Source organism: Hirundo rustica, chromosome 2, assembly GCF_015227805.2.
Source record: "Hirundo rustica isolate bHirRus1 chromosome 2, bHirRus1.pri.v3, whole genome shotgun sequence".
In the NCBI taxonomy this organism is placed as follows: Eukaryota; Metazoa; Chordata; class Aves; order Passeriformes; family Hirundinidae; genus Hirundo; species Hirundo rustica.
This window is the reverse complement of record NC_053451.1, coordinates 38268239-38295857: the sequence shown is the minus strand read 5'-3', so window position 1 is coordinate 38295857 and position 27619 is coordinate 38268239. Positions and strand designations below refer to the sequence as shown.

The 27619-nt window shown below is 40.7% G+C and overlaps 2 protein-coding genes and 9 non-coding genes across 19 annotated transcripts in view; 9 read left to right on the top strand and 2 right to left on the bottom strand.

The window, feature by feature from the left end:
* Positions 1-63: 63 nt before the first annotated feature.
* TAF1D (TATA-box binding protein associated factor, RNA polymerase I subunit D) lies at positions 64-12653 on the top strand. Of its 3 annotated transcripts, none has more exons than XM_040056472.2 (15): positions 64-84; positions 411-484; positions 2292-2552; positions 2657-3107; positions 3346-3521; positions 4083-4140; positions 4434-4721; positions 6300-6351; positions 7620-7689; positions 8036-8083; positions 8942-8980; positions 9297-9362; positions 11002-11068; positions 11898-11970; positions 12529-12653. In XM_040056472.2, the coding sequence occupies exons 3-7, from the start codon at positions 2305-2307 to the stop codon at positions 4551-4553; spliced, it is 1053 nt and encodes a 350-aa protein (XP_039912406.1). In that variant the 5' UTR covers positions 64-84; positions 411-484; positions 2292-2304; the 3' UTR covers positions 4554-4721; positions 6300-6351; positions 7620-7689; positions 8036-8083; positions 8942-8980; positions 9297-9362; positions 11002-11068; positions 11898-11970; positions 12529-12653. The 3 variants fall into 3 exon arrangements, with proteins under 3 accessions (XP_039912406.1, XP_039912405.1, XP_058275438.1); XM_040056471.2 differs by lacking the exon at positions 64-84 and adding an exon at positions 141-265; XM_058419455.1 differs by lacking the exon at positions 64-84 and adding an exon at positions 141-265 and having other exon boundaries at positions 7563-7689.
* Positions 6090-6161, top strand: LOC120749720 (small nucleolar RNA SNORD5). The gene has a single exon (XR_005699770.1). It is a non-coding gene; the product is annotated as a small nucleolar RNA SNORD5 (small nucleolar RNA).
* LOC120749717 (small nucleolar RNA SNORA40) lies at positions 7332-7459 on the top strand. Its single transcript, XR_005699767.1, has one exon. It is a non-coding gene; the product is annotated as a small nucleolar RNA SNORA40 (small nucleolar RNA).
* On the top strand, positions 7783-7921 carry LOC120749708 (small nucleolar RNA SNORA8). Its single transcript, XR_005699758.1, has one exon. It is a non-coding gene; the product is annotated as a small nucleolar RNA SNORA8 (small nucleolar RNA).
* LOC120749712 (small nucleolar RNA SNORA1) lies at positions 8308-8439 on the top strand. Its single transcript, XR_005699762.1, has one exon. It is a non-coding gene; the product is annotated as a small nucleolar RNA SNORA1 (small nucleolar RNA).
* Positions 9140-9212, top strand: LOC120749707 (small nucleolar RNA Z40). The gene has a single exon (XR_005699757.1). It is a non-coding gene; the product is annotated as a small nucleolar RNA Z40 (small nucleolar RNA).
* On the top strand, positions 9879-10010 carry LOC120749714 (small nucleolar RNA SNORA18). The gene has a single exon (XR_005699764.1). It is a non-coding gene; the product is annotated as a small nucleolar RNA SNORA18 (small nucleolar RNA).
* Positions 10745-10883, top strand: LOC120749709 (small nucleolar RNA SNORA8). The gene has a single exon (XR_005699759.1). It is a non-coding gene; the product is annotated as a small nucleolar RNA SNORA8 (small nucleolar RNA).
* Positions 12013-12142, top strand: LOC120749710 (small nucleolar RNA SNORA25). Its single transcript, XR_005699760.1, has one exon. It is a non-coding gene; the product is annotated as a small nucleolar RNA SNORA25 (small nucleolar RNA).
* A 984-nt stretch (positions 12654-13637) lies between the features above and the next one.
* The window catches only part of CEP295 (centrosomal protein 295), a 43247-nt gene continuing 29265 nt past the window's right edge, over positions 13638-27619 (bottom strand). For 6 of the 7 annotated variants that reach the window (XM_040056399.2, XM_040056397.1, XM_040056404.1 and 3 more), the window contains 11 exons: positions 24609-24712; positions 23024-23138; positions 21250-21410; positions 20856-21015; positions 19162-19805; positions 18347-18520; positions 17114-17231; positions 16122-16328; positions 15462-15570; positions 14853-14952; positions 13681-14002 (listed from right to left, as the gene is read on the bottom strand). In XM_040056399.2, coding sequence (XP_039912333.1) covers positions 13955-14002; positions 14853-14952; positions 15462-15570; positions 16122-16328; positions 17114-17231; positions 18347-18520; positions 19162-19805; positions 20856-21015; positions 21250-21410; positions 23024-23138; positions 24609-24712 — 1940 coding nt within the window. In that variant the 3' untranslated portion in view covers positions 13681-13954. Of the gene's footprint in view, positions 14003-14852; positions 14953-15461; positions 15571-16121; positions 16329-17113; positions 17232-18346; positions 18521-19161; positions 19806-20855; positions 21016-21249; positions 21411-23023; positions 23139-24608; positions 24713-27619 lie in introns of all 7 variants that reach the window. The other variant, XM_040056402.2, reaches the window with a different exon arrangement.
* On the bottom strand, positions 23388-23471 carry LOC120749716 (small nucleolar RNA U2-19). Its single transcript, XR_005699766.1, has one exon. It is a non-coding gene; the product is annotated as a small nucleolar RNA U2-19 (small nucleolar RNA).

Genomic DNA, 27619 nt, shown 5'->3' with positions numbered 1-27619 from the left:
GCCTCTCGCGAGCGCTCGGCGCTATTTAAGGTGCGGGGCGGGGATTGCGCGTCCTTTGCGGCGGGCAGCGGGAGGCGGGCGCGGGTGGGTGCGGGCGGATCCGCCGCCATCCGCGCAGGCAGGGCCCGCGACCGCGGGACGCAGGGGTGGAGGGACAGTCCGGGCGGTGTGGAGTCGTGCCCCTAGGACCGGGACGTGTTGCGGCGGTCGGCGAGCGGCCCCGCGGAAGCGGTGCCCGGGGTTATCCCTGGTCCTTTGTGGCTTGGTGCGTGCCCGCGTTCCAAAGGCCTTCCCGTGGCGCCGGCCCCAGCGCGCTGCCGGCAGCCGAGCCTGGCGAGGGGGGGAGCCGTGTGCCTGGCGCCTTTGTTCGGTTTTTCAGCAAGTTTAAATGGTTGGTTTTTTTCCCTAAGGGATCCACATGCTGTGCCAGCGCGCCAGGCCGGAGCTGCGGTAGAGGCCCTCGAAGGATGCTGAACTGCGACTTGTGAGTACTAGGCAAGGACTGTGTGGGCGGAGTGGCATTGCTGCCTCTGTCCCGGCTCTGGCGTTGGTTGGTTTTGTTTCTGGGCTTTGTGGTTGTGGGTGAACCATTGTTAGCAGCGTGCCCGCACATGCATAGTGAAGCTGGTGAGTGTCCCTCTTGCAGTGAGGGGCCCAAAACTGAACACAGGATTTGAGGTGTGGCCTCACCAGTGCTGAGTACAGGGGACAATCCTTGCCCTGGTCCTGCTGGCCACACCATGGCTGATCCAGGCCAGGATGCCATCGGCCTGCTTAGTCACCTGGGCACACATGGATTAGGTTCAGCTGCTGTTGACGAGCACCACCAGGGCCTTGTCTGCTGCGACCCAGATGCAGGACCCGGCACTTTGCCTTGTTTAACTTAACTCACCTGGCTTCAGTCCATCAATCCAGCCTCTGTAGACAGCTCTACAGAGCCTTCCTGCTGTCCAGCAGATTAACATTCCCACGCAACTTGGTGTCTTCTGCAAACTGAATGAGAGTGCACGTGAACCCCTTTTTGAGGTCATCAGTGGAGACATAAAACTGGTCTGGCCTCAGCAGTGATCCCTGGGGAACATCACTTAAGACCAGCTACCATCTGGATGTAACTCTGTTCAGCACCACTCTCAGGGCCCAGTCATCCATCCTGTTTTTAATGCAATAAATAGTGCACCTATCCAAGCCATGAGCAGCCAGTGTCTCCTGGAGAATGCTGTGAGAAATGGGGTCCAAAGCTTAACTAAAGTGCAGGCAGACAACATCCACAGCCTTTTCCTCATCCACTAAGTGGGTACTTGTTCATAGGAGATCAGGCAGGTCAGTTGGGACCTGCCTTTCCTAAATTCGTGCTGGTTGGGCCTCATCCTTTGGTTGACTTGCATGTGCCCTCAGGATGATCTGCAGGTTATGTGAGGACATTGGATGAGTTCTGCTGTAGTGTCTTCAGATGCTGAACTGTGTGTAATTACATTTAAAATCTTGTTGGGTATGATGATGAGTTTGTAAAACTAAAAACCCCAGTAAAAGTAGATTCAGGTCTACCAGGGCTAGTAAATGACAAAATAACTTGAGGCTATTACAGAGGAAAAACAGTTCCTTTGCTGTATGTTCCAGTCCCTTTTGTGTAGACTTGGACCACTGAAGAGCTGAATTGTGTTGTTTTGCAGATTCAATGAGAAAATTAAATTTTTTTTTGAGCTGGTCTCTGACAATTAATAACCACCAAACAGATGGGTGGTGGATTGTTAAGAGCAGGAGATTTTAGGTATCTTACAGCTTACAAAAGAACAGAAGGGAGATGGCATTTCTTTTCATGATAACACTGTCTTGGATTAATTTAAAGGTTTTATAAACCACCATGAAGTAAGTATTGATGTATGTCTTAAAATTGCAATATCCTTACAAGTATAAGAAGCCATTGGCTACTTGTATGTGTGCTTATTTGGAGAAAAATTTACTCCTAGTAGGGAGAGGGTTAAAACGTTCAGAATTCATCTCAGTCTCTGAACACGCTGTTGCAGTGCTGATGTTTGCCTTCCTCTGGGCAGCAGCTGGACTAAAAAGACTCTAAAAAAGAATTTTCTGACCTCAGTTATGCTTTGAATATCTTTACACTGTGACCTAAATGTTAGTATGAAGAATATATCTGGTCATGGTTCATAGGAAAATCTGTGCTCAGGATTGTTCTTGTAAGTTTGCCCTGTGATCATGAGAGGAGTAGAGGAAAGTCGGTTACCTGATTAATGAATATTTTTGTTGTTGTTTCTTGAATTCTTGTTGCTTTTAAGAGCAAACTGAAACATGACTGATAGAGATGAACCCCAGGATTCTGGCTCTGATTACCGTGATGCCCAAGAGCTGATCAGCCATCAGCAGAAGGAGCCATCTGAGGTGTATTCATGGCAAAGGAATACAGGAGCAGAGTGTTCCCGGTCAAGGCAGAAGGCAGCTGCAGCTGCTCCTGGGCAGTCTTCAGATCATCCTAACAGCATGTGTAAATCATCAGCAGCTTCAGCTGAGGTTTTACTGATAAGCAGTGATTCAGAAATGTGAGTTTTTATCTCTAGTTAAGAATTTTTCCTGTGGAGAACCTGTGTAATGTAGCATGAAAGTGTACCTTCATTTGAAAGTAAATACATTTTTTCTTTTTCAGGGATGTCTCTGATGCTCCTCCTGAGTGCTCCACTGCACCTTCAAAGCAGAAAAGGAGATCTCAGTCTTCAAAGCAACAAGCTGAATCTGTTACAGGAGTACCTGACAATGAAAGCTCCTCAGATTCTTCTCTGTCTCCCCAAAGTCCAGGGAAATCATTGGACGCTTCCAAGCAGCAGAAGTCAAAACTCAATTTGAAGGCCATTTTTGCCTATCACTTCAGGGGAAGGAAGTTCAAAGCAGCTGCACACCGAAAGTACAAAATTCGTGCGGGGAAGAAGAAGAAAAAGAAAAAGTATGAGAGCACACAGATGCCCACAGGGAGGCCCCCACTGACAGCCTCACCTCAGGAACAAAAGAGGAGGCTTCTAGACAGAGGTTTTCAGTTCCCTTTTGTTGAAAAACATTATGGGGAGAAACATATTCCCTTAAAGATGGTTCTTGGCTATGAGGTAAGTCCTCTGTTTTGTGGGATAAATATTTTCTTAGTCTAAAAATTGTGATATGTTGTGCTTCTACTAGAATAAAACAATGAAACAGGATGCTTAATGTTGTAGGCTTAATACCTTTTAAAGCAAACAAAGCAAGAATATATATATAGGTGTTGATAGAACGTTACAACTTAGTTAATAATATAAATGCTTTGTAGTGGTATTTTTAAGATCTTACCGGAGTATTTTTTTTCTACAGCAAGCAGCTGCAAAGGGATATTTCAAGTATATTAAAGTGCTTAAATATGAAGAACATCTTAAAAAAGCTTTAAAAGCCCTTCAGGCCAGTGATGACTTAGAAAAAGAGTGTGTGGTGTTACGGAAACACAAATATTTAGATGATGAAGGCCCCATTTCCCCTATTCCGGAGACAGAGTAAGTTCATCTTTACTTGCTCTTTTGGGCTTAACTAATATAAATATGTGTATCAACTCCAGTTGTCCTCTTGTGCTTTTGACGTGTGAATGTGTTGTTTATTTTGGGAACAAAGTACTCTGCCACTTGAGTTTCTGTGTTTGTAGGTGTGACTTAAAATTTCTCACAGAAGGAAGTGTTTTTAATTTAATCTGAAGACCAGTAATTGTTAGTAGAAATTGAAATAAAGTATTTCCTGAAATGCACTCCTCTAATGTTATCTCAAATAAAGTACATTATTCTAAAAGAAATACTAAAGGATAATTTTTAATACCTTTTTACATTATTAAAAATCGAAGAGTCATCTTTGGTCTTCAGGGTCAATCAATTAGCTTAGTGCAATACAAAGTAAATCAGCAAGAATACTTCCTGTTGTAAATATTTTCATAACCTTTAGAAAGCCTAAAAGACAGTGTAAAGGTACAATGCTGTCTTTCAGCTACTGTTCACTTCAGGACTTGCAGCTTACGCATTTTAAGGTACTATAAAAGTACACGGTTTGATCCATTTTTTTTATTTCAGTGATGATGAGGACAGCTTGGTTTCTGATCCCCAGGAACAACTTGATGCCAGAGTAGTGGTAAGTAAGCACTCCTTAACTTCAGAAACACTCTAGCCTTTCTGTTCCAAGTTAAAGAATATAAACTATCTAGTTCTTGAGCTTAGATCCAGAGTTAACTGTGACCTCTGTGAATCCTGATCTGTTAATGCAGAAGGAGGTTGATAGTCCACACTCTTCAGTTTAATGCTGAAATGTGTAGGAATTCTGCAGTTCTCTGTAACAGTTCTTAGAATCTGCAAATTTACTAAAATCTTACGTTTTAAGTATCTCAGAACTAGACTTGTGACTACTTCTGTCTTCCATTTCCTTAGGAGAACAGCTCTTTCATTCTAAGCAGCACAATTCCCAGTAAAAAAAAGTCAAAGCCAGGAAGAAACTCTGCAAAACCACCTGAAGTGATTGAAATACTGGATGAAGAAGATGGTGCTTAAGAGAACTCAGTGCCTCTGCAAGGCTCACTTCGGTGAACGGCAGAGAGACAAATGAGGTGGCAGTGGTCGTTTTTCAGATGCCCATTTCATGGCCTGTTTGGTTTAGCACATTGTTCTGCAGTCACTGTGGAGTTCTCCACCCAGCTGCCTAGGCACAGTTGGATTACTGTGAGTATATTGGCCTTGTGTCTGAGAGTTACAAAAACAGAATAACTTGTCCTCATGCTGAGCTTTTAGGTGTCTTCTGTGCTGTTCTCTAATACTGCGGGTTCAGTGGCTGATGATCTAGCTGAAATTCTGGCTTCTGCAATTTGACTTGTATTAACCAATGGATCATAGAATTTACATAATTAAAAATGGGAAGTCAAGTTCCAAATATTGTAACAGAACAACAGCACAGGATAGAAAAGTAGGTGTACATAGAAAAGCATGCACACATCTGTATGCTCAAGTTAAAAGGGCAGTTTAAATGCCTGTCTTTCATAGCTGACCTCTTTGTGGGTGGTCCTTGAGAGATTGTTTTTCCATCTTAGAGGTCCAGGTTTGAAATATTTTATAAGTTTAAGGGTTGAAGACAGAATTAAAGCTTAAAGCAAGTCAAGTTTCCATCAATAAAAATGCAGAAAGTGGTTTATCAACTTGGACAAAAGTCCCTTGCAAAATGTGGTTAATACATTTGAATGATCAATTTTGTATGACTGAGGTTGTCCCACATGGAATAACTTCTCAGAAAACTAATTTTCTGCTCCTTAATGTAATACAATTATCTGAAGTTGTAAGCACAATCTGTAGCAGTATAGTGAATCTTGGGTTAAATTACTTTTTCCTTCTCGCCTTTCTCTGTCCAGAAGGGCTTCTGGTGTGAACATGTCTTAGCAGAAGCTAAAAGCTCTTTATTGTCAGTACTTACCCCAACTGCAAATACCTTTCTCAAAGGTGTTTTAGTCAGCAGGAAACATGGCTAGTGTTTAGAAGTGGTCTGAATATCACTGAGTCCTACTGCAGCAATTTTGATAGCTGAAGCAATAAATGTTTAAAACGTTCATGTGTGAATCAGCAAAATTAAAAAATGAGTCGCCTCACAGCCTCACTCAGGTGCTTTTAACCAAATTGCTGTCAGCAGCTGACAGCTGCTCAGGATATAGAAGTAATCTGTGCTGAACAAACGTGTTGTCAGAAAACTTTGCCTGCTGGTTAAATTTCCTTCAAGTGCAGCAGTCTGAGGAGATTTGCAGTAGATAGTCAATATTGAGAGCAAGTCAAGCTGGGTTATTTACATGCTTTGAATTAAGGTCCCAAACCTTTGTAAAGGAAGTTTCCCAAATGCAGCTTGATAGGTCTGGGATTGCAAAAATTACTCTTCAGCATTTAAAGATCACAACTAAGACTGGTCCAGAATGAATGGCTAAATGTAACTCTTTTAGGTGTCTCCCTGAGAAATACTCAATGCCTTGAAAGCCTCATCCTGGATCTAGGAGTGGGGTCCTTGCTTGGTAGAGCCTAGTGAGGGGTGTCTGGAGTCTTGCTCATTCTGCAGTTCATGTGATGAATTTGGCTGTTCAACTGCAGAGTGACTCAGAAATGAACTAAATTTCAATTCTGATTAGGACTGGATAAATACACATGAAAATCGAGCTTATTACAGCTGTTAAATTGATTGTTGAAATCTAGCTTTGACTTCAGGAATCTTCAGTTACTTGACTGTATATGACAGTTCTTACCACTTAGCTTTTCCTTCCCTTCTAGTTTATGTCGCTCTTGGAAGGTGAAACACCTCTTGGTTTTCTTGCTGCACAAGGTAAGCTACTTACTTGGATTTCTTTCAGGTAGCTTCTTCTGCATTATTTCACAAAAGGTTTTGAAAAAGTAGTGCTCCGTAGTTAAAATAAATACATTACAGTGCTCCACAGCTGAGCAGCTTCTGTCTGTGAGGCTTGCAAGGTACGGGTTCAGTGCTACTATCTTTCATCAGTCTGACCAAAAATTAGTGTGTAGCCTCTCTTGGAACAAAAACTTGAGTTCTTGAATACTTCAGAGTGCAGTTTTTGTTAAAAAAACAAGTTTTACCCGGTGTCGAATGCTGCAGGACAACTTTTGTCTGATTTGGTTTGGACAACACTGAATTTTCTCTGCTGAAGATGTTAAGGAACTACCTTCCCCTCAGTGTCTCTGTGGTGCCTCATCCACGCTTTCTGTACCAGGGTGTATCATTCAGCTGCACCTTCTCGTGGCTTCCCTGTGGTAAAATTCGATCTTAATTCATAGCCCTTGCAAGAACAGGAGGAACAGCAGAGAGCAGCTGGTAGTCTTGCATGTACATGGTTGTGAAAGCTTCTTACTGTAGGATGTTACCAAGTTTGCATGGCTTGGGAAGTGTAGGAAATAGCATGGAAGCAAGCACCTTGTAAGGATACAGCATAGGAAAGCCCCTTTGACATGGGAAACAGTGAGCTGAGGGTGGGCAAATAGTGAAACCCTAGGAAACATTCTTGAGCAAGAGGATAGGAACAGACACATCGCACTTGGCCGTTGCTGTAGGGAGAGAGCTGCACTAGGAAGCACCTTGGGATTGGCACAGTGTAAGTTGTTCTGAGGAGTGTATGTGATTCTGAACTCCTCACCACAGTTACCTTGGTTCAAGCTACCTGTCTCTAGAACTGGAAAGCGTGGTAGCTGTCAGCTTCTTCTACTGCTAACAGTAAGTACATAATCAGTTGGGAAGTAGCTTAAATTGCTGTCGCAAAAACATTAAAAAAATGGATGCGTTCAGTCTGTTACAGCACTTGATCAGGTTTTGTCTTCTGCTGTAGGCAAAAAACCTGGAACCTAGTGCTTAGAAAAAACCCTTCTTTTGCAACCCACAGCTGATTAATATATTAGTTGTGTTACTTATATGAAGGGACAATATTTGCATGGCCTCGTAGCATTCATTCATTCAAATGCTGATCAATCTAGAGTTTGGTGTTCTAAATTTTCAGAAGTGTAGTTTGGTTGTATCTTTCTTTGCAGGTGAGCACACTCACACTGCAGCAGCAGTTCTAACTTGGGGGTCTCTTGAATTCTTAGGGCTCTTTGCTGTCCTGATTCACGAATCCATTACTTCAGTGGACATCTGTGCAACATGGTAACAAAAGAGGTGAGCTTTGTGTTCTCTTCTGAGCTTCAGCATAAGACTATTGGATTTCTTTGGTCCAGTGCTATTCCCACAGCAAGTAATCAGACTAATCTGTGCACTGTATGGTATCTGCACCCAGCAGTGTCTTCCTGATGGGGTGTTCAAAAAGCAGTGCTACAGTATTTCAACAGCTGGCATCGTTGGTTTTCATGCAGATGTGCTTGTTAAACTTGGTATTTCTGTTGAAACAAGTAGATTTAGTGTTTCTTAGTGGGAAGCTTTCCAAATACAACATCAAAAAACTGTTAAACTTATGGGATAAAAGTTTAGTTAAACGAGTGACGTTCAAAAATATCTTTTCTTAAAGGGGCATTCCTGTGATGTGTGGAACAGATTGCAAAGCCTCTACTGAAGTGTAAGTATTGAGGAAACAGTTGGGTTTTTACCTAGGTGGAGGTAGTTGTATGAAGATAAATGCTCAAGTCTTAATTCTTGGCTGCCTTTTCACAAGAAAAAAAGAAGTATTCTATTATTTTGAAACAGAAATCCAAGTTCCAGATGACCACTAGAGACAAGTTTCTTTCCAAGTTACCTGGCTAGGCTTAAAAACCAGGCATTCTAAAGACACTGGGTTTTTTATGCCTCGTTCTTCAGCAAGTAGACACAACCTGCTGTGTGTCTGAATTGGAAAACGTGGCTAGAAGAGTAACAGGTTCTGCTTTCCTCGCTGTACACTTAATTGCAGTGGTGACAATGAGACCTGTAACAAGTTCATTTAGTGAGACAATTCTGCAAACATACTTAAAAGTGCATCTACTATGAAACCTAAAGGTAAACTTGAGTTTATCTTTGAGATGTGCCTCAATTCTGCATCCTATGTATTAAAAGAAGTAGAATTAGCAGGTAGAGAAAAAATACTTCCAGTGCTGAATTCCTGTAGATGGTTTATTAAAAATACTTTATGGTGTCTTAAAATGGTCTCTTCCATGATTTCTTTGTGAGGTTAACTCCCTTAGTTTCACCTTCTGTGGCACAGTGCTTCAATTTCTTCAACTGCAGCTGGACCTTGTTGGTAGTAGTGTGATAAATTGGGCTTTGGTTTGATTGCAGATAAAATGCTTTGTTGTGTCACCAGCATTCAGCCAGTCTAACTGGACTGCTGTCTGCCTGGCTCCTCCATACTGAGATAAAAGCACCCAAGTCTTGATAAACTGCTAATATACTGAGGAAACTTGAAAGTATTACTTAGATACAACAATTTACTTTCTTTTAGGAAGTACCCCTGAAGTCCAGTCTGAACTCTAGCTACTTGGTAAGTAGTGTTTTTTTTACCCTTGGCTGTTTCAGGTCTGCCACCTGTCTTTAACTTGGTGAGCTGGTTATGCTGCTGCTCCTTTCTCACTGAGAAAACGCAGTACTGTTCAGAAAACATGAAATCTTACCTTCCCCAAACTTGAGAATGCTGTGAGAAAATTGTTGTGATGATTGGCAAAATGTTCAACTGCTCTGAAGAGAGTGAATGAGAAGAGCCTTTCTGAACAAATCTACTCAGTGCTGTTGGAGGTTCTGCTGATTTGTGTGCACATACATACTGGTTTGTAACATCACTTGTTTCTTTCTGGTGGCAGGTACTTGGAGAAAGTGAAAGAAGAAACGCAGGATGCCGTTTCACAGAAGTCTGAACTGCTTCAAGGGTTAGTGTGACAACTGAAGTTCTGCGTATACCTTAATGAGTGAGGGGCTCTGGCTTGTCAGTAGGCCAGAAGTCTCTCAGACCAAGCTTATTTGTGAAGGTTTCAGGGACTGTTTTCAGCATTACACCACTGTAGCTTAATGGATCATTCTGTTAAGGGAAGAATTTATTGTAACTTAAGTTTGCCTAAAGAATGCTCATATAAATTGCTCAGACAAAAATGAGTTGAACAGGTTAACTGCTTAAACTGAGAGTTTTATGTCAACCAGTAAGTTACACATAGTAGGAAATACATTTTATATATTTTATTATTGGGAGGATTCTGCAGAGTTTTGTAGTTAATTCCCTTTGATGTTTGCTTCTCAGGTAACTTAACTTGTAATTAAAAACTTAATAATATGAAGGAGGTGCTAGTGGATCACAACATAAAATTACACTTACTGGGATCTGTACCAGATACCTTTCCAGTCTGCTTGGTTTTTATTTATCTCTTGTGTTAAATTATAGTACCAGAAGTGTTGAGGTCTATCCCGATAGGATCTTTTCTGTAGGTTCATGTCGTTGGAAACGCCTCACAGAATAAACTTGTGGTTTGGCTTTACCCACTTAACTACTTGTTAGCTCTGTGGGATAAAACTGCAAGACAAATCTTAGACTAGAATCTGAGGAAGGCAGGGATGCCCAGTGTTCTCCTTTGTGTCCTGGAACACAAAACAAGAAGTGGTTCAAGTGGAAAAAACTTGGTTGGCGTCAAAAGTTGGTGTGTTCTGGGACTTCAGGTGCAACTGACATTCTGGATTACATAGGCTGAACTTCAGTCTTTTGCCCAGATTTTTGTGTAGGCACCTGACTTAACATATTTTTTTGCTGCTTGTTTTCTGGATGGCTTGAAACAGTCTAGTCTCCCTTTAATCATGCAGGAGTGATTATTATTTCTTGTTTTAGTGGCTGTAGGTAAGAAGAGACAGCACTGTGATGTCTTTTATGAAGTAACATCAGAAATGTGCTGCATTCTTGTTTTGTATCAAGAGGTGCTCCACAGTTTCATGCTGACCAGCAATATTTGGGTTATTTCTTCAAGTGTGGGGTTTAAAGAGTTAATTTCTGAGCATCTCAGCTGGTTTACTGCTGTGCTGTTGAAATCTCTGGATTCTGTTCTGTAGAACAAAGACTTCAAAGTAAAAGAAGCAAAGTACTCTGGAGGAAGTATGAATCTTCACGCAGGAAAATTCTGAAGCTGCTGTTCACCTTAGTCTGTTGTCCCTCTCAGCTGCACGGCAGTTCTGTGGAGTGAAGAGTTCCTCTTACTCCCTGACACCCACTGGGGGCATGCAAGAAGCTCAAATGTAAAATGAGCTGTTGTGGTTGAAGGTCTGTAGCTGTTGCAGTGTCCCAGTACCTGCACCCAGCAGCCTTTCCTGGTGTGATGTTCAAAAAGCTGTGCTCCGTCAGTGTAGCATTTGGCATCCTTGGCTTTCATTCTCCTATGTTTGTTAAACCTGGTAATTTTGCTGAAACAGTCTTTAACCTCTCAGGGGATTTCAAGTGTAGACATTTTTTTTGTCTTAATTTTGATAATCCATGTGAAAACTGGCTACTGCCTCCAGAACTCAGTAAGCACATTCAATTCTTTCTAACAGATGCTTGAGGATACAGAAGGAAGTGAACTGCCCTGAGTTGAAGAAATGGGAGCAAACTGTTTGACAGGTAAGCACTCAGTTACTAGTTCTGTACTATTTCACAGTTGGTGTATTAGCTTTGTAGCACTGTAAACGTGGGAACTACTAAACTGTTGCAAAACTATGTATAGAAATAGTTGTGTAGTACCAGAGGTTACTGGGTAGTGATCACTGCAGATCTTGGCAGCATCTGAGCAGATCATTCAAATGTGAGTCATTCTTGTGTGTGTATACATACTTGAAGATGCAGTCACAGTTGTGCAGCCATTTGCAGTGCTGGTGTCTTAATTAGACTGCTGTTGGTTGTGAGGAATTCCTCAGTACTTGGAGCTTGTGCCACACTTCATGCTTGTTTACAATTTGGGTTATGTATTGGCAGGATTGATTGGTCCTTCACTGGAAAAGATGGGCAGCTGGGTTATTGAGTGAAGTGCCATAAGAGCAGCAAGAGGAGTATCTGGTCATTACCAAGGCTGCTAGGATGTTACGGTTTCTGGTGAGCTGTGGACATGACCATAAAGCAAATCCACCAGACTCCTGTGCTGCCACATGATGTGGCACCGAGTCTGCTGGGAATAAAGCTTTAACACAGGTCAAGGACACAGTGTTCCCTTCTGCTGTTAAGAGCAAGTTCCTGCTGAGGTGTAGGGATGCATCCTTGGGCACCTTCAACACTTAAACTACAGGGGAACAAAAGTTGCAGTTTGGAGATTTGTAGACTGGATTCCAGAGCTCCTGCTGAGAGGGTGGTTCTTTGGAACAGAAGCAGAAAAGAGAGACAAAGGCTGTTCTTTGAAATTTACACCCAAGGTGCGCTTTTCCCCTATACTAACCAAACCAAACTCTTCAACTCCTAGGGTCTGATACCAAGTTCCTGCCTGTCAGAGGGATGAGAAATACCATATGGGAGCTACCAAAGTGTGTGTGAAGGTAAGGGCACTTGCCAAAAGGCTGATACTGTGCAGAAATGGAAGGTCACTTCAAAGAGGGTTTGCATGGCTGAAAAACCAGCAGCTCTTAACGCGGTGACCGCATATTGAACTCCTCTGCAGGATGCCGTGGACACTCCATGTGTGCTATGGTCTATTTGTGAGGAGATAACACCTGCTAAGTTAGGCCTCCTGGGTTGAAAAAGAGCTTTATCCTGCTGCCTTTGGGGTTTTTTTAAGCTGATGTAGAGAGGCTGCCCAGTTGCTGCTTGTGTGTCCAAAGAAGGGCCATGGAGCTGGGGAAGGCTCTGGAGCACAAGTTTGATAGGGAGCGCAGGGGGTGTTTAGCCTGGAGAAAAGGCGGCACAGGGTGAACTTTCTGCTGTGTATAACCACCTGAATGGAGTTTGTAGTGAGGTGGGGGTTGGCTGCCAATTAACAAGCAGTAGAATGAGAGGAGATGACTTCAAGTTGTGCCAGGAGAGGTTCAGATTTGATTTTAGAGAAGTTGCTTTTATTTGGATTGAAAGTGCTAATATAGGTATTTTTCCTCTCTTAGATCCTGGTGATGTTGCTGCAAGCCTGCTGCAACAATCTGCACAGCTGTTCCAAATGAAGAAAGAAGCTGCTAGAAGACTGTTATGTTGCTGTTTTTTGGAATTAAACATTCATTTTCACTTGTTACTGCTTTGTACACTGCAGTAGTGTTGTGACTTGCCTCTTGCCCTCCTGGGGGCTGTGGTGAAGGTGCCTGTTCAGTGTTAGAGTATGGAGGTGACTGGAAGTGGCTTTATTGGGATTTTTCCCTCACTTCCCTGTCACTGAATTCAGCTGTACCAAAGCCCTGGACAGGTGTTTATTCTGATATTCAGAATATCAGAGCATTTAAGTTTGGGGCTCTGGGCTGCAGCTTGGGGTTATTTCCTGTTGAAATTATGGCAGCTGATCAGTTACCTGTGAGTGGCTTGGTCTCTTCCCTCGATACTTGGAGAGAGGAACAAGAGTATTGATGTGCATGAGCCTCAGCAGCCCTTGCAGAATTCACATGGTGAAGTTGAGATTCTCTGTGCATCTAGTGATGAATTACAAACAGCCTGCACTCGACTCCATGGAGTTTATCAAACTGGTTCTGGTTTATTGCTTGCTGTTGCAGTACATGCAACTGCAGCAGAGTGAAAAGAAGTGTAGAGTTAATTCATCAAAAATCTGCTTTCTGAGACTTTTCTTGAAGCAGATTTAGAGGAGGCTGCAAAAACAAGCACAGGGCTGGAGCACCTCTTGTGAGGGGGTTCAGCCTGGAGCAAAGAATGCTCAAGGGAGATCTTGCTAGAGCCTTAAACACCACCATGATTTGGTGTGGTGCCTTTTAATCAGAATGAGCGTTAATGAAAAGCCCTTGGTACTGCACCTGTTAATAACTTACAAATAAAAAATTACAGCAAATGTTGAGCTTTGAGTTTGTCCTGGCAATGTGCTTAGTTGAGAAAATGGGGGTAGAAAACCTCTCTTTGGAAAAAGTAACTCAGATTTTTAATTCTCCCCTTCAAGTGCTTTAAACTCTTAAGTTGTGACTACAGGAAAGAATACTCCTAATCTTGAATCATACAGTGCAAAGAGCAGATTAAAAACTCCAGCTTTACAGAAGAAATGTCCTGTCCCCCAAGGACTCAAATAACCTTAAAACTTTATTTGAAAACATTTTATACATGTATATTACAGAACTTATGATTTCTTTAAAATATTAACATAAGAAAGGCCTTTCAGGCCAGTAACTCAAATCTGAGCCAAACAATGCAGAAAGCAGCACAGTCCATCTGCTGCGGGGGTGAGCTGAACAGGGGCCTGCAGTGGTTTGAGGTACTCACTCTTTTCCTAGAACTGAGGGTTCCTAAATGGCTTCACAGTTCACTGAGGCTGCACCACTCAGTGGCCTGGATGGCACCAACACCAACCACTGTGTGTCCTTATTGCTCAGTCTTTGCCTGTCATGGTGCTTTCCAAGTCTTCTTGGCTCGCAGCTTTTCCAGCATTTTCTGCAAATACAACAAAGCCTGAGACTACACTCCTGAGGCTGACGTGACTGCCCTAAAGCCAGCATGCCTGGGTGCTATAACCAGAACATCAGGAATAGGCACCGCTGGTGTGGACAGCAGTGAGTGCAGTGCCTCCCCTGTTCCAAACAGGCCACACATTACAGGGCAGGGGGGAAAGCGTGTTCATTTCTCTCCTCTGTTAATGATGAGATCTGTAACGCAATGTAACAGGAGCAGCAACTCGTTTCACCACAAAGCAGGTGAGGTGGTCAGGGCTAAAGGCAGGAATTGGACCTGGATCCCTCATAGTCAGAGCCTGTCAGGATTATCAAGCATTTCCTTGCTGCCAGTTGTCTGCGGCCCAGGCAGGAATGGGGGAATTGACAGTCAGGCCTTTGTTCAGCCCTGTACCAGAGCAACTGCCATCAAAACCCTGACAAGATTCTTGCAAGTTTGGGCATGCCCAGAATCTCACCCTACCTAGAGTAACCAAAGCAGCACAAAAAAAACCTCACCCAGAATGTTGCCTTAAAATGGAAATTTGGTCAAGTCTGGACTAATAAAAAGGCTGCCATTCTTTTACCACAGACTTCCCAGCACCTGGGGCTTTTTTGCTCAAGCTCAGCCTGAATAGAAAAATTCAACCTGAGGCAGACAAGCTTTTTAAAGAAAACTTGAGCTCAGCTGTTGTCAAGGAAATTCTTACATGGGATGTACCAATGGCATCACTTAACATCCAGACTGGTTTGAGGGTCTCCATTTCAGTTCCATTCACACCCCATCTCAATTACTCTGATTGGAAGTTCAGGGAAATCATGAGACCAAAGGGCAAGAGGACACTAACAATTACCTTTTGAAACTCTTTAGCCTTTTCTCTGTTTTTAGCATAAGTTTCTTGCCTTGTTTTTTCTTCCTTTCTGATTTTTACTTCTGCAAGCTGATTATAAAGTCTGTGAAAACAGAAAAAAAAAAAAAAAATCAGTGTCTGGGCAGGCAGGCAGTGGCAAAGATAGAGTATGTTAACAAGCTTAAGGGTTTGCCATGGCTCAGTTGCTAGCAATTGGGAAAATCTGACTGCACTCTCCAGTAATCCAGAATCAATTCAAATTCTATTTTAGCTGCATCAAACAAACCGCCTCCCTGTTCAGAGTTGCACTTGTTGCCTGTTCTTGCCCCTAAATGCCCAAGTGCAACTGTGAATTTGGCATGGAATTTCATCCCATGTCAGGCATTAAGTGGCACAGCTGCCTCAGCAGGGTGACAGCAGCAGAGTGACCTTCCTCAGTGCTTTCCCAGCAGGTACCTGCATCAGACACACACCTGGCTCCTCTCCCACCTGTTCAGTGTTAAGCAGCACCAGGTGCAGCTGGAGGAGCATAGACTGAACAGCAGCTTTCACAAAACACAGATTAACTACTTTTTTTTTTTAATTAAACTCCCTGTTGTGTTCATGCAATACCTGGATGTACGCTGGTGCATTTCAATTTCTCCAGACTTCCTATCCTCTGGAGAAGATACTTTCACTTCTCCTACTTTTTTCAACTGATTGGCAAGTGCACCATTTTTTCCTAAGGGAGAAAAAAAGAAGCCAAACATATCTTAAATTTAAATGTCTAGTTCAGCTACCTCAAAAGCATGAGAGATTTCCAAAGATCTTTTAAATGACATGACAAACCCCAAAACAAGCTAGCAGAATAGAATTGATAGAGAGATGACATCCTGAGTTAAAATAAATCCTCCCAGTCTCACTCTTGAGGCTGCTGCCTGTGCTTTAGACCATCCATGGCTCTCCACAGCCAAGTGCAAGTCCCCAGGATCAGGCACTAGAGATGCATCAGTTTGCTAAACGTGGCTGTTGTGGGATAAGCAGCTGTTGTTTTCAGAGGCACCTTACGATGATGCTGATTGTGAACTATGGAGAGAGAGCTCCTGTAAGGGCCTTTACAACACTGAAGAGGCAGCCAGACAGTGGGGGAAAACAAAGCTCCCTGATAAAACAAATGAAAGAATATCCCCATCTGCAATAGCAAACATGTAGCAAATACAAAAATCTATTCATTGTACAAAACGGCAACTGAAGGGATACCTAATGCTGTGTCTTGCCCTCAGATGAACCTACCAGAGCGAAGACCAGACTCCTTCTGTCTGCTTCTAAGATTCTCAGACCTTCCTGCTCGAAGCTTTCTTGCTTCCAGCTTTTCATTTTCTCTCTCCTTATTTTTTATTGCTTCTACTCTTTTCAGAGAATCCTGGATGAAATTCTGCTTTCTTTTAAAAAAAGATTTTTGTAAGCTTCCGGGTGTAGCTGCAAATTCCAGCAGCATCACTGTGAAAGAAAAGAAGAAGTCTCCACATTTCTCACTGTTAACAATGAGCAATAAGTCATGCATTTCAAAGTGCTTCTCCTACAATGCTGAGCTTGAGCACTCTTGTAAAAGGCATGAGGAGAATGGCACTGATTGATGAGGCTTCTTGCAGAATCAGCAGCAGTTCAGACCTACGGAATCCAGTAATGGTCAGCAGGTCTGCCCAGACAAATGCTGTGGGAAATACTGCATCAAAAGCATCTGGATGCATCAAAACATACTGAAGACCTGACAAGTCCCTAATGCAATTAAGTTCTGTGAATTCCTGACCTTCACGTTTCTGTAGCTCATTTTGGACAAAAACAAACAAAAAAAGATCATTATTTTACTATTCTAAACTATCATCACCATAGGAAAAAAAAAAAAAAAAAAAGGATAATTTTTTGGCTACAGGACTTGGGGGACGAACAGAAAATGAGAAATTATCAAAGGTACATAAACTATGACAACAAATCAGAAAACAACACAGATTTTTTTTTTTTTTTTTCCCCAAAAATTAAATCATTACGGGTAGAAATTCTGAAGTTTCATGAGAAGAGAACCTGGCCCAGGAGGAGACAAGTCAACATGACACACACTAAACCTTGGTAAAAGATACTACAGAACAAGCCTGAACAGCATAGGCAATTGCCTAAATAAAAGCCGCTCTAAGTTTTCCAAATGAGAGGTGTTGATGATTTTAATACTAAAAAAATAACTTTCAACTTCGGTGTATTGAAGTACCATTGAAGTACCACGTAATTACCTGCAGTCTGATGTGATGGACAGTGGCTCTCGTTGGGACTCTGGGCTTTGGGAGAACTGTCAGGCATTATGCAAGCTGAATAATCTGCATCTGGAGCTAGTGGTAAAAATTCTCTCTCCTGTTTCAAAAGAATCAGTGATTGGATTGGAAATGCTTAATATATATGACAAATTTGAGTGAAGCAGTACTACTGTACCACTAGCATAGACCCACTGCAAATAAAAGACATGATTTTGCTTTTATGCCTGATGCAAAGAAAAACCATTATTATCTTGGTAATAGGTATGAAAAAACTGTTTTCTAAAAAACATTTTAAAACTTAAAAAAACCCAAGAAAAAAACTCAAAAAGGCCAAAACCATTCATTTTTGCCCATCAGATTTCAATTGCATGTTCTTAATACACGTCTGCAAATCCAATTTATTTTCTTCTTCTTCTGCTCTCTCCAGTTCTCCCCATCACTCTCTCCCTGCTCTGTCTTTTCCCAGAGGCAGGTGACACCCACTGCTGCAGTACAGCCTCCAGCTGCCAACCTCCCCCTCACCCATATATCAACTACTTGATAAAACCCCCATCCTTAGACACTTTTGGGAATTCTCTAGATGCCTCTTGCAATTAGTGCATGATTTAATCTCACCTGTTCATCTAACAGACACAGATTACTTGGTTCTACATTAGTGCTTTAGCACCCAAACTATGGTCTCATTACAGCCTTTGCTTTATATAAGCAAGCAGCAAGAAGAGCACCATGGGTTAACTAAGTGTGGCAGTTAGGAAGAGTTGATTCATTTTCCCCATAAGCCTCTAACTGCTGTGTCAGCCTGGTATGGCCTCATCCTCACAAGGTGAGGGGTTTCTCCTTTTTTTTTTTTTTCCCCTGTTTAGTTTGTAGTCTTCATTTTATCCCACACTCTCTTCATTCAGTTTTCAACTAATAAGATGCAATTCGGTCATGCAAACACCAGAAAGAAGGTTTTGGTTTTTGCAGCAAGTCTTCCCAAACTCTATCTAGATCAGTATGACAAGGTAGTGATTCTAAGAAACCCCAAATTTAGGATCTTTTGGATCTGTCTGGAAAACACAACATCAAACCAAGATGATCCAAAGCAATTACAATGCTTGGAGAACTCAACCACCTCTTGTTTTGCAACGGTGGATGAACTGCTACAGTGGAGCCTCTCCTTATTGCAATTAATACTAAGTTCAAAACAGAATCACATTAGGTAATGCTCACCTCAGTAAAAACGTTACATTCAGACTGATCCACACATGCTGAGTTATCCATTGCATCCTCCTTCATTTTGACTTGGTTAGGATGTCCAGTGTCTGATTCTACAATACTGATGTCATTGGAGCTTATCAGAGTGAGCTCAGGCTCTTCCATAATACCACAACCTGACTCAGTCTCCTGGAAAATAAATTAATCAAGACATCAGTAAGGCAAAAAAGTAAAAACCCAGTATTTTCAGCAATAGCAACAACTGTTGTCAGAAAAAGGAAGCTCGTTTAGCATATAGAAGGAAAAAAACCTGCCCCAAGCAGTAAATGAAATACAGAAAGAACATTTGTTTATCAGAATTCAAAAAACTGAAACAAATAACCCAAAACAACCAAGGACAAAAGCTCTCCCTCTCCACAAGTTTAAATTACTTAGTTCTAGTGCAAACTCTTTTTTTTTTTAAAGCTACACCAATGCTATTTCTTTAAGTTTGCTCATTTACCTCCTTCAGGCTTCTAAATGGAGCCAGGGGCTGTTCAGTGAGGCACCCATGCCATGTCACCCAGCTGCATGAGCTCTGTCACTGGGTGCTAAGACAAGGAGATGCAGCAGGGATGCTACAGCTCCTCCAACCATCATGGGAACTCAGCTCATTTGAACTACTGCTAATTATCTCAGAGCTAGGATCCGGAAGAAGGAGTAGGGCAAAACTCCAGGAAACAGGAACTAGAACTGTAAAATCAGTATTTGCCAAGCTTTCGGGTATTAAAGGTCCAAGATAATTCTGTGCAATAACAAAACCCCTGCTTTTGGAGATCTGTTCTACTCACCCAGACCGGAATACAACATGAGCTTCTGGGCACAGGATGAGAATGCTCTTCATGTCTTTGGAATAAAGAACTCTTCTCTTGTACAACAGTGTGCAAATGCATGTCTGAGTCCTCCAAGTTGGTTTCTCTGAGAACTCTCAGAGATTCTTGTCCTTCTGGAAAGCTTTGATGTGGCTCCTTTATATTCCTATTGCACTGAGACTGCAGCTCCACAGCTTTATTTACTTCATCTACATGAACTGATTTTTCAGGAAGCCTCACATGCTTCTTCTTATCAAATGCCTCCAAAGGTAGTTTTTCAGAAGACATGGTCTCTTTCACTAACTGCTGAGGGAAAGTTTCATCCATTTTAACTGGCATGGGATCTAGTTGATAAAATGATTTTTGCTCTTCCAGGTGAATCAGACTTTCATTCCGCAGATGTTCCACTGAACACTGGAGATTAATACATCCTATACTTCTTGACAGCTCTTCATATCCACTTGCAGGTGAAATACAGCTCTCATTGCCTCTGTTTTTAATTCCAGGGGTTTGTTCAAAAGGTGTCTGTGAACCAGTGTTAATATCCCCTGGCTGATCAGCATTCTGACAGTCATCACTAAGAGTAGATTCTAATTGCAGTGGGTGAAAAGATTCTTCAGATCCTGTTTCAAAAATTTCAAAAAGTCAAACTTCTTGCTAACAAAACAGAATTTCCACTTTAAGTCTCTCTATAAGACTTTTCAATAATGTATAACAAGAAATCTACTAAATAGGAAGAAAACATTTTAAATGTTTCAAAAACTGCTGAAAATTTCCTCCAACATACTGTTAACATTACAGAAAATTATTCTGTCACTATACATAAAACTTCCAGAAAAATCACTTTTTGCTACTTCTTAGGATATGTTTAGGAATGGACTTTGTGATGGTGCTGACACAACTACACTGGAAGTCAGAACATTTCACAGCTTATACTCTGTAAATGGAAGTACTCCGAGTCTCTTTTGGGCCTGCAACAAAGTCTATAAATCAGAAAGAAAACAATCCAAACTACCATTGCTTGGGCAGAAAATCCCCAAAGTAGAAAGCAACATTCAAACTGGAACAGAGACTACTGTTCCTACACGGTACAGTATTGCACCCTAAATTATCTTTAGCTGAGCACAGAAGTCATGATACCATTTTTTCCCCAGAAGAGGCTGGGCAAAGAGAAAGACTGGGTATCACCACTAATTACTGGGGAGGCATTTCAGTAGAACATCATCTGCCAAACAGACAACAGTGTTGTTTAAATTACTTTTTAATTTTTGGAATCTCCTTACCTTACTCAAACTAGAAAGTAATGGATATACATTAACAAACACCTGACAAAGGACAGTTTCAGCCAGAGCTGATATTTCTTTGCTAACCAAATCACCACAGAAGGAATAAGTAACCTAATACCCATTACAGTGACTTGAATACCCTAGTCTGCTTTTGTATCACAGTCATAACTGCTGAAGGAATGAACTTTAAAAATTTTAGTTCTACCATTTAAAGGTGCTGGAGGAGACTGTACGTGAGAGTGCAGCAGAGTTAAGACATTTCAAACCAGGGCTGAGAGAAGTGAGATCTGTCCCATTTCAACACTGCAAACCCACACTAAAGGCTGGTAGTTATACACTGGCACAAAGCTGATTTTGAAAGCACTGATCTGACTACATTGAACATACCTGAAGTAACATTGTCTCTAGCAGGCTCTTCTTCTGATGTAATGTTTTGCCCATCTGTTTCAAGACTAGAAGGCAGACTGCTTCTTTGTCCATGCAGACCGGAGTTTCCCCCTTCTAGAAATGTAGACACGTCTGGACTTTCTACTGAAAATTCTGAAGTCTAGTGGCATAAAAAAATAATTTTGATTTAAGATTAATTTTCTCAAAAATATGAAGGATAAAAAGAAAAAGGTAGTTTTTCATTTTTTGGGTCACATTTCTGCTACAATCAGCAATCTACATATATAAAAAATACTGCTGTGTTTTCTCTAAATAGCATTAGGGATTATCCATTTAAATCTTACAAAAGTCTTCAGCCAAAGCATTTCCTCCACTGGAGTTTTTACTGCAGTACCTTGCTAAATTCTCTACAGTGCTGGGAAATTCTGTATTGACAACCAGATGATGATGACGATGTATCGAGGTCAACACTTGGTTCCAAAGGCTGAAAGAGCTGGTGATGGAAGTTTGGAAAAGGTCTCTCCATTTCAGGAAAATAGAGTTCAGCTGCTAGAGCTATAAGAAAAGAGGTTATTTTAAAAACAAATAAACATCACCCACACCCCCCCAAAATAACTCCTCATAAAAATAAAAACAATAACAAAAAACCCCCGCACAATGGACATATCACAAGTTGTTTCTAGATACAGTAAATAAAGCCTATAAAATTCTGCAGATATACAAATACCTTTTGTATTGTCTCTTTAACTGTCTCCTGTCAACACTCCTACAAACCTTACCACACATTTTCAGAAATGCAAGTTGCTAATATCTAATTAGGAAGCAATCAGTACATAGCACTTTTACAGCTTAGCACTTTTACAGAATGTAGACTTAGGAAATAATGAAATTATAAAATCAGAGAAGAATTAATACTGCTGTTTTATGCTAACTAGCACATCTTTACCTCCTACTGCATATAAATGTGTCAATCCTTTGATGTGATCTTGAATATCTTTATGACACCCCACAGTGGTTTTATTCGTGCTCAAACAGAAATTGCTTTATACCAACACTAGAAATCCGAGGGATCAAGACAACCAAAATCATGTTCCTAAACAATACACCAACTCTTCTTTATCCATAAGCTTACGGAAGAATTGCACAAAGCTGCCAGAAAAGGTCATTACTAAGCACTGAGTGCATGGCAAAGACACAGCTAGACTTGAATTTATTTAGTCAAGTAACAAAACTTCTGATATTTTTTTTTCACAACTAAAAAAGAATAGAGAAGAAGAACTACAATAAAAAGATCTTAGAAATGGCTTTAGCTTTCTAACATCAATAAAACACAGATGTGTCACGTGAGTTATAAAGTTTACTAGTCAAAATAACATCTGTTTGAAACAATGGGGTTAAAATGAGCCACTGAAATCTCAGGCTGTAAAAACTGTAATCTTCAGAAATTGATTTATAAACATGGAATAACACATATACATGTGTTTCTTAAGACATCAGATGAGTGTCAGAATAACACAATATTAAGCCTCAAAGTAAGTAAATCCAAGAGTCACTATCTAATCGATTTCAAACTCACTTTCATGTTCACAGGTAATAATGTCAGGAGCACTTATGTACTTATTATAAAGGAATTGTTTTGATTTTATGAAAAACTAACAACATCAAGAGGCAGACTACAGACAAAAAACAGTAAGAACACATATTTCCCAGAAAATGGCTTGACATATGCAATTGACATTTTCACAAATAAGTCATTAAGAATTACTGCGGTGACAAGCAGATACTGGAATAAATATCTTAACAGCAAGACAATCATAACTGTGCAATAATCTATGATATATATTGATTAGGAAACTTTCATTGGTGTATCATTTGAAGGTAATTTTTAAAACAAAAACTGCCACTTGAAAGCTGCATAATAAAACTCAAAATAGCCTTTGCCAAAACAGATGTATAATAATATGAAATTATTATAAAGGTAAAAAAATCACGAGCACCCAAGAAAACATTCTGGTTATACTCAACTCTGTAAGATGTACTAATAAACCTTCAGAGAAGCTTGACATAAGCTCACTTAAGAAGAACTTACGTTTGGTGAGTTAGACCCATTCTGCCACAAAATTAAACCACAATTTTCCTTTTCCAAGAACAACAAAACCTGAACTCACCAGTGTCAACAGGGCTTGCATTCAGCATTTCACTGGCTGAAAAACTGCCTGTGGAAACCGTTGAAGTTACATCGCAGGGTCTTCGTTGCATGAAAGCCTCTGAACCTGGTACTTCCTAGGACAAAGTAACACAGCTCTTACCATGATTCACGTGTTCAGAAGTAAAGCTTTAAACCCATACATTTTATTCTGAGCTCAGTTCAAGTGTAGAAGCCTTCATGTTTTGCACAGTCAGGCAAATGCTGATTCATCCTTGCTCAGTAGAACACATTCACACCCCATGTCCCAGGCACATCACTCCCCAAGAGCCCCCTCCCCTCTCTCTCTCATACAGACACACACACACACACTCTCACATAAAGCCTCTCAGAACTGCATATAAATCATGACACCTGGAAGATTGTTTTATCTTCTGGTGGTCAGATTTGGCTATTTCTCATCACAGACCCACTTCAGTAGAATTGTGGATCTCAGAGGGACATATATGCAAAACATTAAAAACACATGAACTTTACAAGTATTTTCAATATTGAGCTTTTTGCATACCAGGAGACTTAAAATCTAATTCTATGAAATTAAACTAAAATATACAAAGTCTTCTAAAGCATTAATTTTAAGGTAAGCTCTACAAAGTCATGAAGCAGATAAGGAGAGTTATTGTACTTCAAAATTCTGAAGAAGTAGATGTAAATAGCTCTTCTCAAACTCTGACTTAAAATGTGCCCTAAGAAAATAAAAATCTAGAAAACCCTTCTGCTAATTTTTTCACTATGTACTACTATATACATATATATATCTATATATGTATTTAACATACACATATAAAACATTTACATCCTAAGGTACTTTATATATCCATGTAATACATAGCATGTTTTAAATACTGGTTTTTCATGCTACCAAAATGATGGAATTTTTGAGTGAGAGAAAAGAGGGAGACTGGTACTGGTTCTGGCTTTTAACACTCTCACAATATTCTGAGATCCCAGTCTGGATGTTGCAACCTGGATGGATGGACAGTAAGAAGGGCAAAAACCTGGCTGGATAATCAGGCTCAGAAGTCAGTGACTGAACACTCTGGAGGTGGGGAACAAGTAGACAGGGTTCTGTCCTTGGCAATGACCCAGAGGAGGTGACACCACACTTTTATCAAATGAGCAGATACATTAAGGCAGGAGGAGCATCCCATGCACTGAACAGCAGGGCTGGAATGCAGAAGGACCTCTGAGGCTGTGTCTACAAGAACGGTATGAAACTCAGCAAGGGTGAAGCCCAGCACCCAGGAAGAAAGAAGCCAGAGCACCAGTCCCAGCTGGGCGTGCCTGGGGAGCAGCACTGTGCAAAAGGAGTCTCAGCAAGCTGAGTGTAAGCTCCTGGTGTGCCCTGACAGAGGAGCAACAGCATCCCATGCTGTATGACCAGGAACAGAGCCACCAGATACATCACAGTGGTTACCTCTTTACTTGGTGCTTATTTTACTGCTGCATCTAGAATAGTGCACCCACTCTTAGCCACCCAACATGAGAAAGAAAGATTACATCACAAAATAAAGAGTGAGTTCTATGATTATTTTGATATGACCAACCGTATTATCAAGCCTGAATGACGGTCCAGAACTTGTTCTAAGTTTCTCTCCACCTTCAGCAGCAACTGGTGAATCTTGAGACACTTGAGAATCCTGGGACCCGGCTGAACACAAAAGTAACAGAAGCAATGAGGAACAAAAAGCCATTTTCGAGTTCATAGTGAGCAATGCACAGCAGAGGGCAGCAACACTCCACTGCTGCTGGCCTCCCTCTTCAGGCACTGATTCTGTCCATCCTCAAAACACTTCCCTCTCACCTACACAACAGCTTTTGCTCCACCACACCATCAGTTTCACAGCAACCTGTGATCCTTGACATGCCTCCCTACAATTCCAAACTACCCTGACTGCTGTCCACGGAGCAGGCAGGAAGAGCTCAAAATTCATGTTTTGGCTTGGCAGAACGAAACGTGGCTTTTTACCAGCATTACTGCAATCATTTCACTGGAGTGGGGGGAATTCTTTACTGTCTACCATTACAGTGATTACAAAGAAAAGCAGATATTCCAAGTGCATCAGAGAACTCAGAAACACTGAATTGCTTAACTACAGCATGACTACTACTGTGGAACTGAGTCACTTTCGCTGTAGTGTTCTTACACATAAAAGTAATATCAGTATCTGCACAAGAAAACCACCACAGCAGCACCCAAAAAATGCAATTTCTGCACTCAGTGCTGCTAAGCACCTTCAAAGTTTGACAATTCTATGATTAAAAATTAATTGCCACAAACAAATACATGTTCTTATTTCCGGTATAGTTTTTCAAGAAAGAAGCAGGTGTGTTTTCTCCCAATTCTAAAAATGCTGCCAATGACAGACCTTTCAAATCCCGAGGTTTTCTAAGACTCCCTACTTAGGCAGATCTAACTTTTTCTGAATCCTAATGCTAATAGGTACTTTGCATATGCTGAAACTCTGTTTCCTACCAAATGGCAAACTCTGGTTGTTCTAATTCATACTATTAAAAAAAGGGAGATGTTTCCTCTGTAAAGCAACAACAGTGAGGATTGAATATGATGTGACAATAATAAAAATTGTGTTTAAGAGTCTTTAATCAATATGAAACATTTTAAAATTCATTTCAGGGAGATGAAAAAAAAATTCCAAGATTCTTTATAGCCACTATTGCCCAGTAGACAACTAGGAGAAAGTACAAAACATGAAAAGAAATACATCTAAAACACATTTATTTAGAGACCAAGTACTCTGCTCCAGACTGCTTCTCTTCCTTGGAGCTGGATACAGGAGACAGAGAATCCTGAAAATGAGCAAGAACTTCAAAAAAATTCCTTGAAGCATGAAAACTGCAATATTCTAATCAATTTCTATTTAAATATCTCCATAGGAAAAAAATGCATAGCACAAAAGATTGCTAAACTTAAAGTAGTAACAAGAAACAGTGTCTAGAAATGGCTGTCAGATGTTCAGAAACTAGAAAGATTATATATTTTAAAATTTGATTTAAAAAGTAAATGCTGGAACAAACTACCACATAATTCTCCATTTCCTGATACCTTTCCATCAATTAGAGATACTTTTCTAAAGGAAGTTATTTTCTCTAGAATATCACCATGACAGGCAGTAATTCAGGATACACTAGAGATGAGATTCAAGCATTTAATAATCTCTTGTATATAAATTCTATGGAAGGCTATGTTACAAATGTTTCATTACTGAACTGTAATAACCCGCATTGTTCTTGAGATATTAATACCAGAGATGAACGGTATCAATTTCATGCCATAAACCAAATTATTTAATTAAAAATCCATGCCCATATCCCATAACTTTATTATATTAAAATCCTTAAAAATCCTGTATTTGGTTGATTCATAAAGGAGGATTTTTCAGTCTTCTCTCCCTCCTCTAAAATCAAGAACAAGGTTCTTGTTCCTCACAGCATCCAGACATCGACATGGGACTTTCATGTTTTAACTTCCTGGCCACCACAACGCCAGGAAGAATTTATATTTATGAGCTGAATCTGTAATATCCCAAATGCTTTTTTATTCCCCCCAACATAATAACACTAAAATAGCAACAATTATTTTAGAGCACAATTTGAAAGACAAATGACCAAAAACCCAACCACTCAGTGAACACAATATAAAACCAGAGATTAGTCCAAATTCAGCCACGTAGACAAACTAACTAAAGTTACACTGGTAATGGAAAAGACAGTCTGTTGAAATGCTGAATTATGGACTACTATTTGTGATTACTAAAAATAAATTGAAATCTTAGGTTAGCTTGGATCACTGCAGATGAATACAGAGACAAGCCTGTTGATATGCCCTGAAGGAGAACTGTGCAAGAGGTGTATGTATCAAACCTAGTCATTAGTTCCAGGCTGACTTCCTCAGGAAATCAGGTTCATGTCATCAAACTGCCTGTCTCACCTGCAAGGTTACTCTGCCATTCCCTATTAACTGTTTTAATTCTATTAGCTCATTCTAAGCAAATAGGATTGGAAAAGAACATCAAGTGTCCAAAGTTCCCAACTCATCCTATCAATGCATCAATGGCATGTAAGGAGCAACTCAGATTTTAGGTTCACTGCTGGCACTCAATGCAACATCACTTCAGTAGTTACCTGTTCTCTGGCTCAGTTTGTGCAGCACTTGCAATCACTCAATACTGAGCACAGGGATTCATCCCCCTAACCACAAGCAGTCCTCAAGACCCGTTTTACAAACACGGCTGCCTCTAAATTTGAGAAGCAAATTATACAGGCAGCTAATTACAGACTTTAAAAAAAAAAAAAAAAAAGCCCGTTACCCAAGGCAACTCTCCTATCAAAGGAAACTGACCTTTGTTGATAAAGCATCTGCATGTAAAAAGCAGATTTTCCAACTTTCCATTTTCATCTTTTATGTCTGATTTGAAAAAGCATGTGAGCTGTGACTAAGGATTTGTACACATCTAGTGGTTCTGTAATCATGAAAGCAGCACAACTCCTAAGTTGTAAAGACTTACATTATTTGGTCAAAGGCTCAAATCACCAAGAA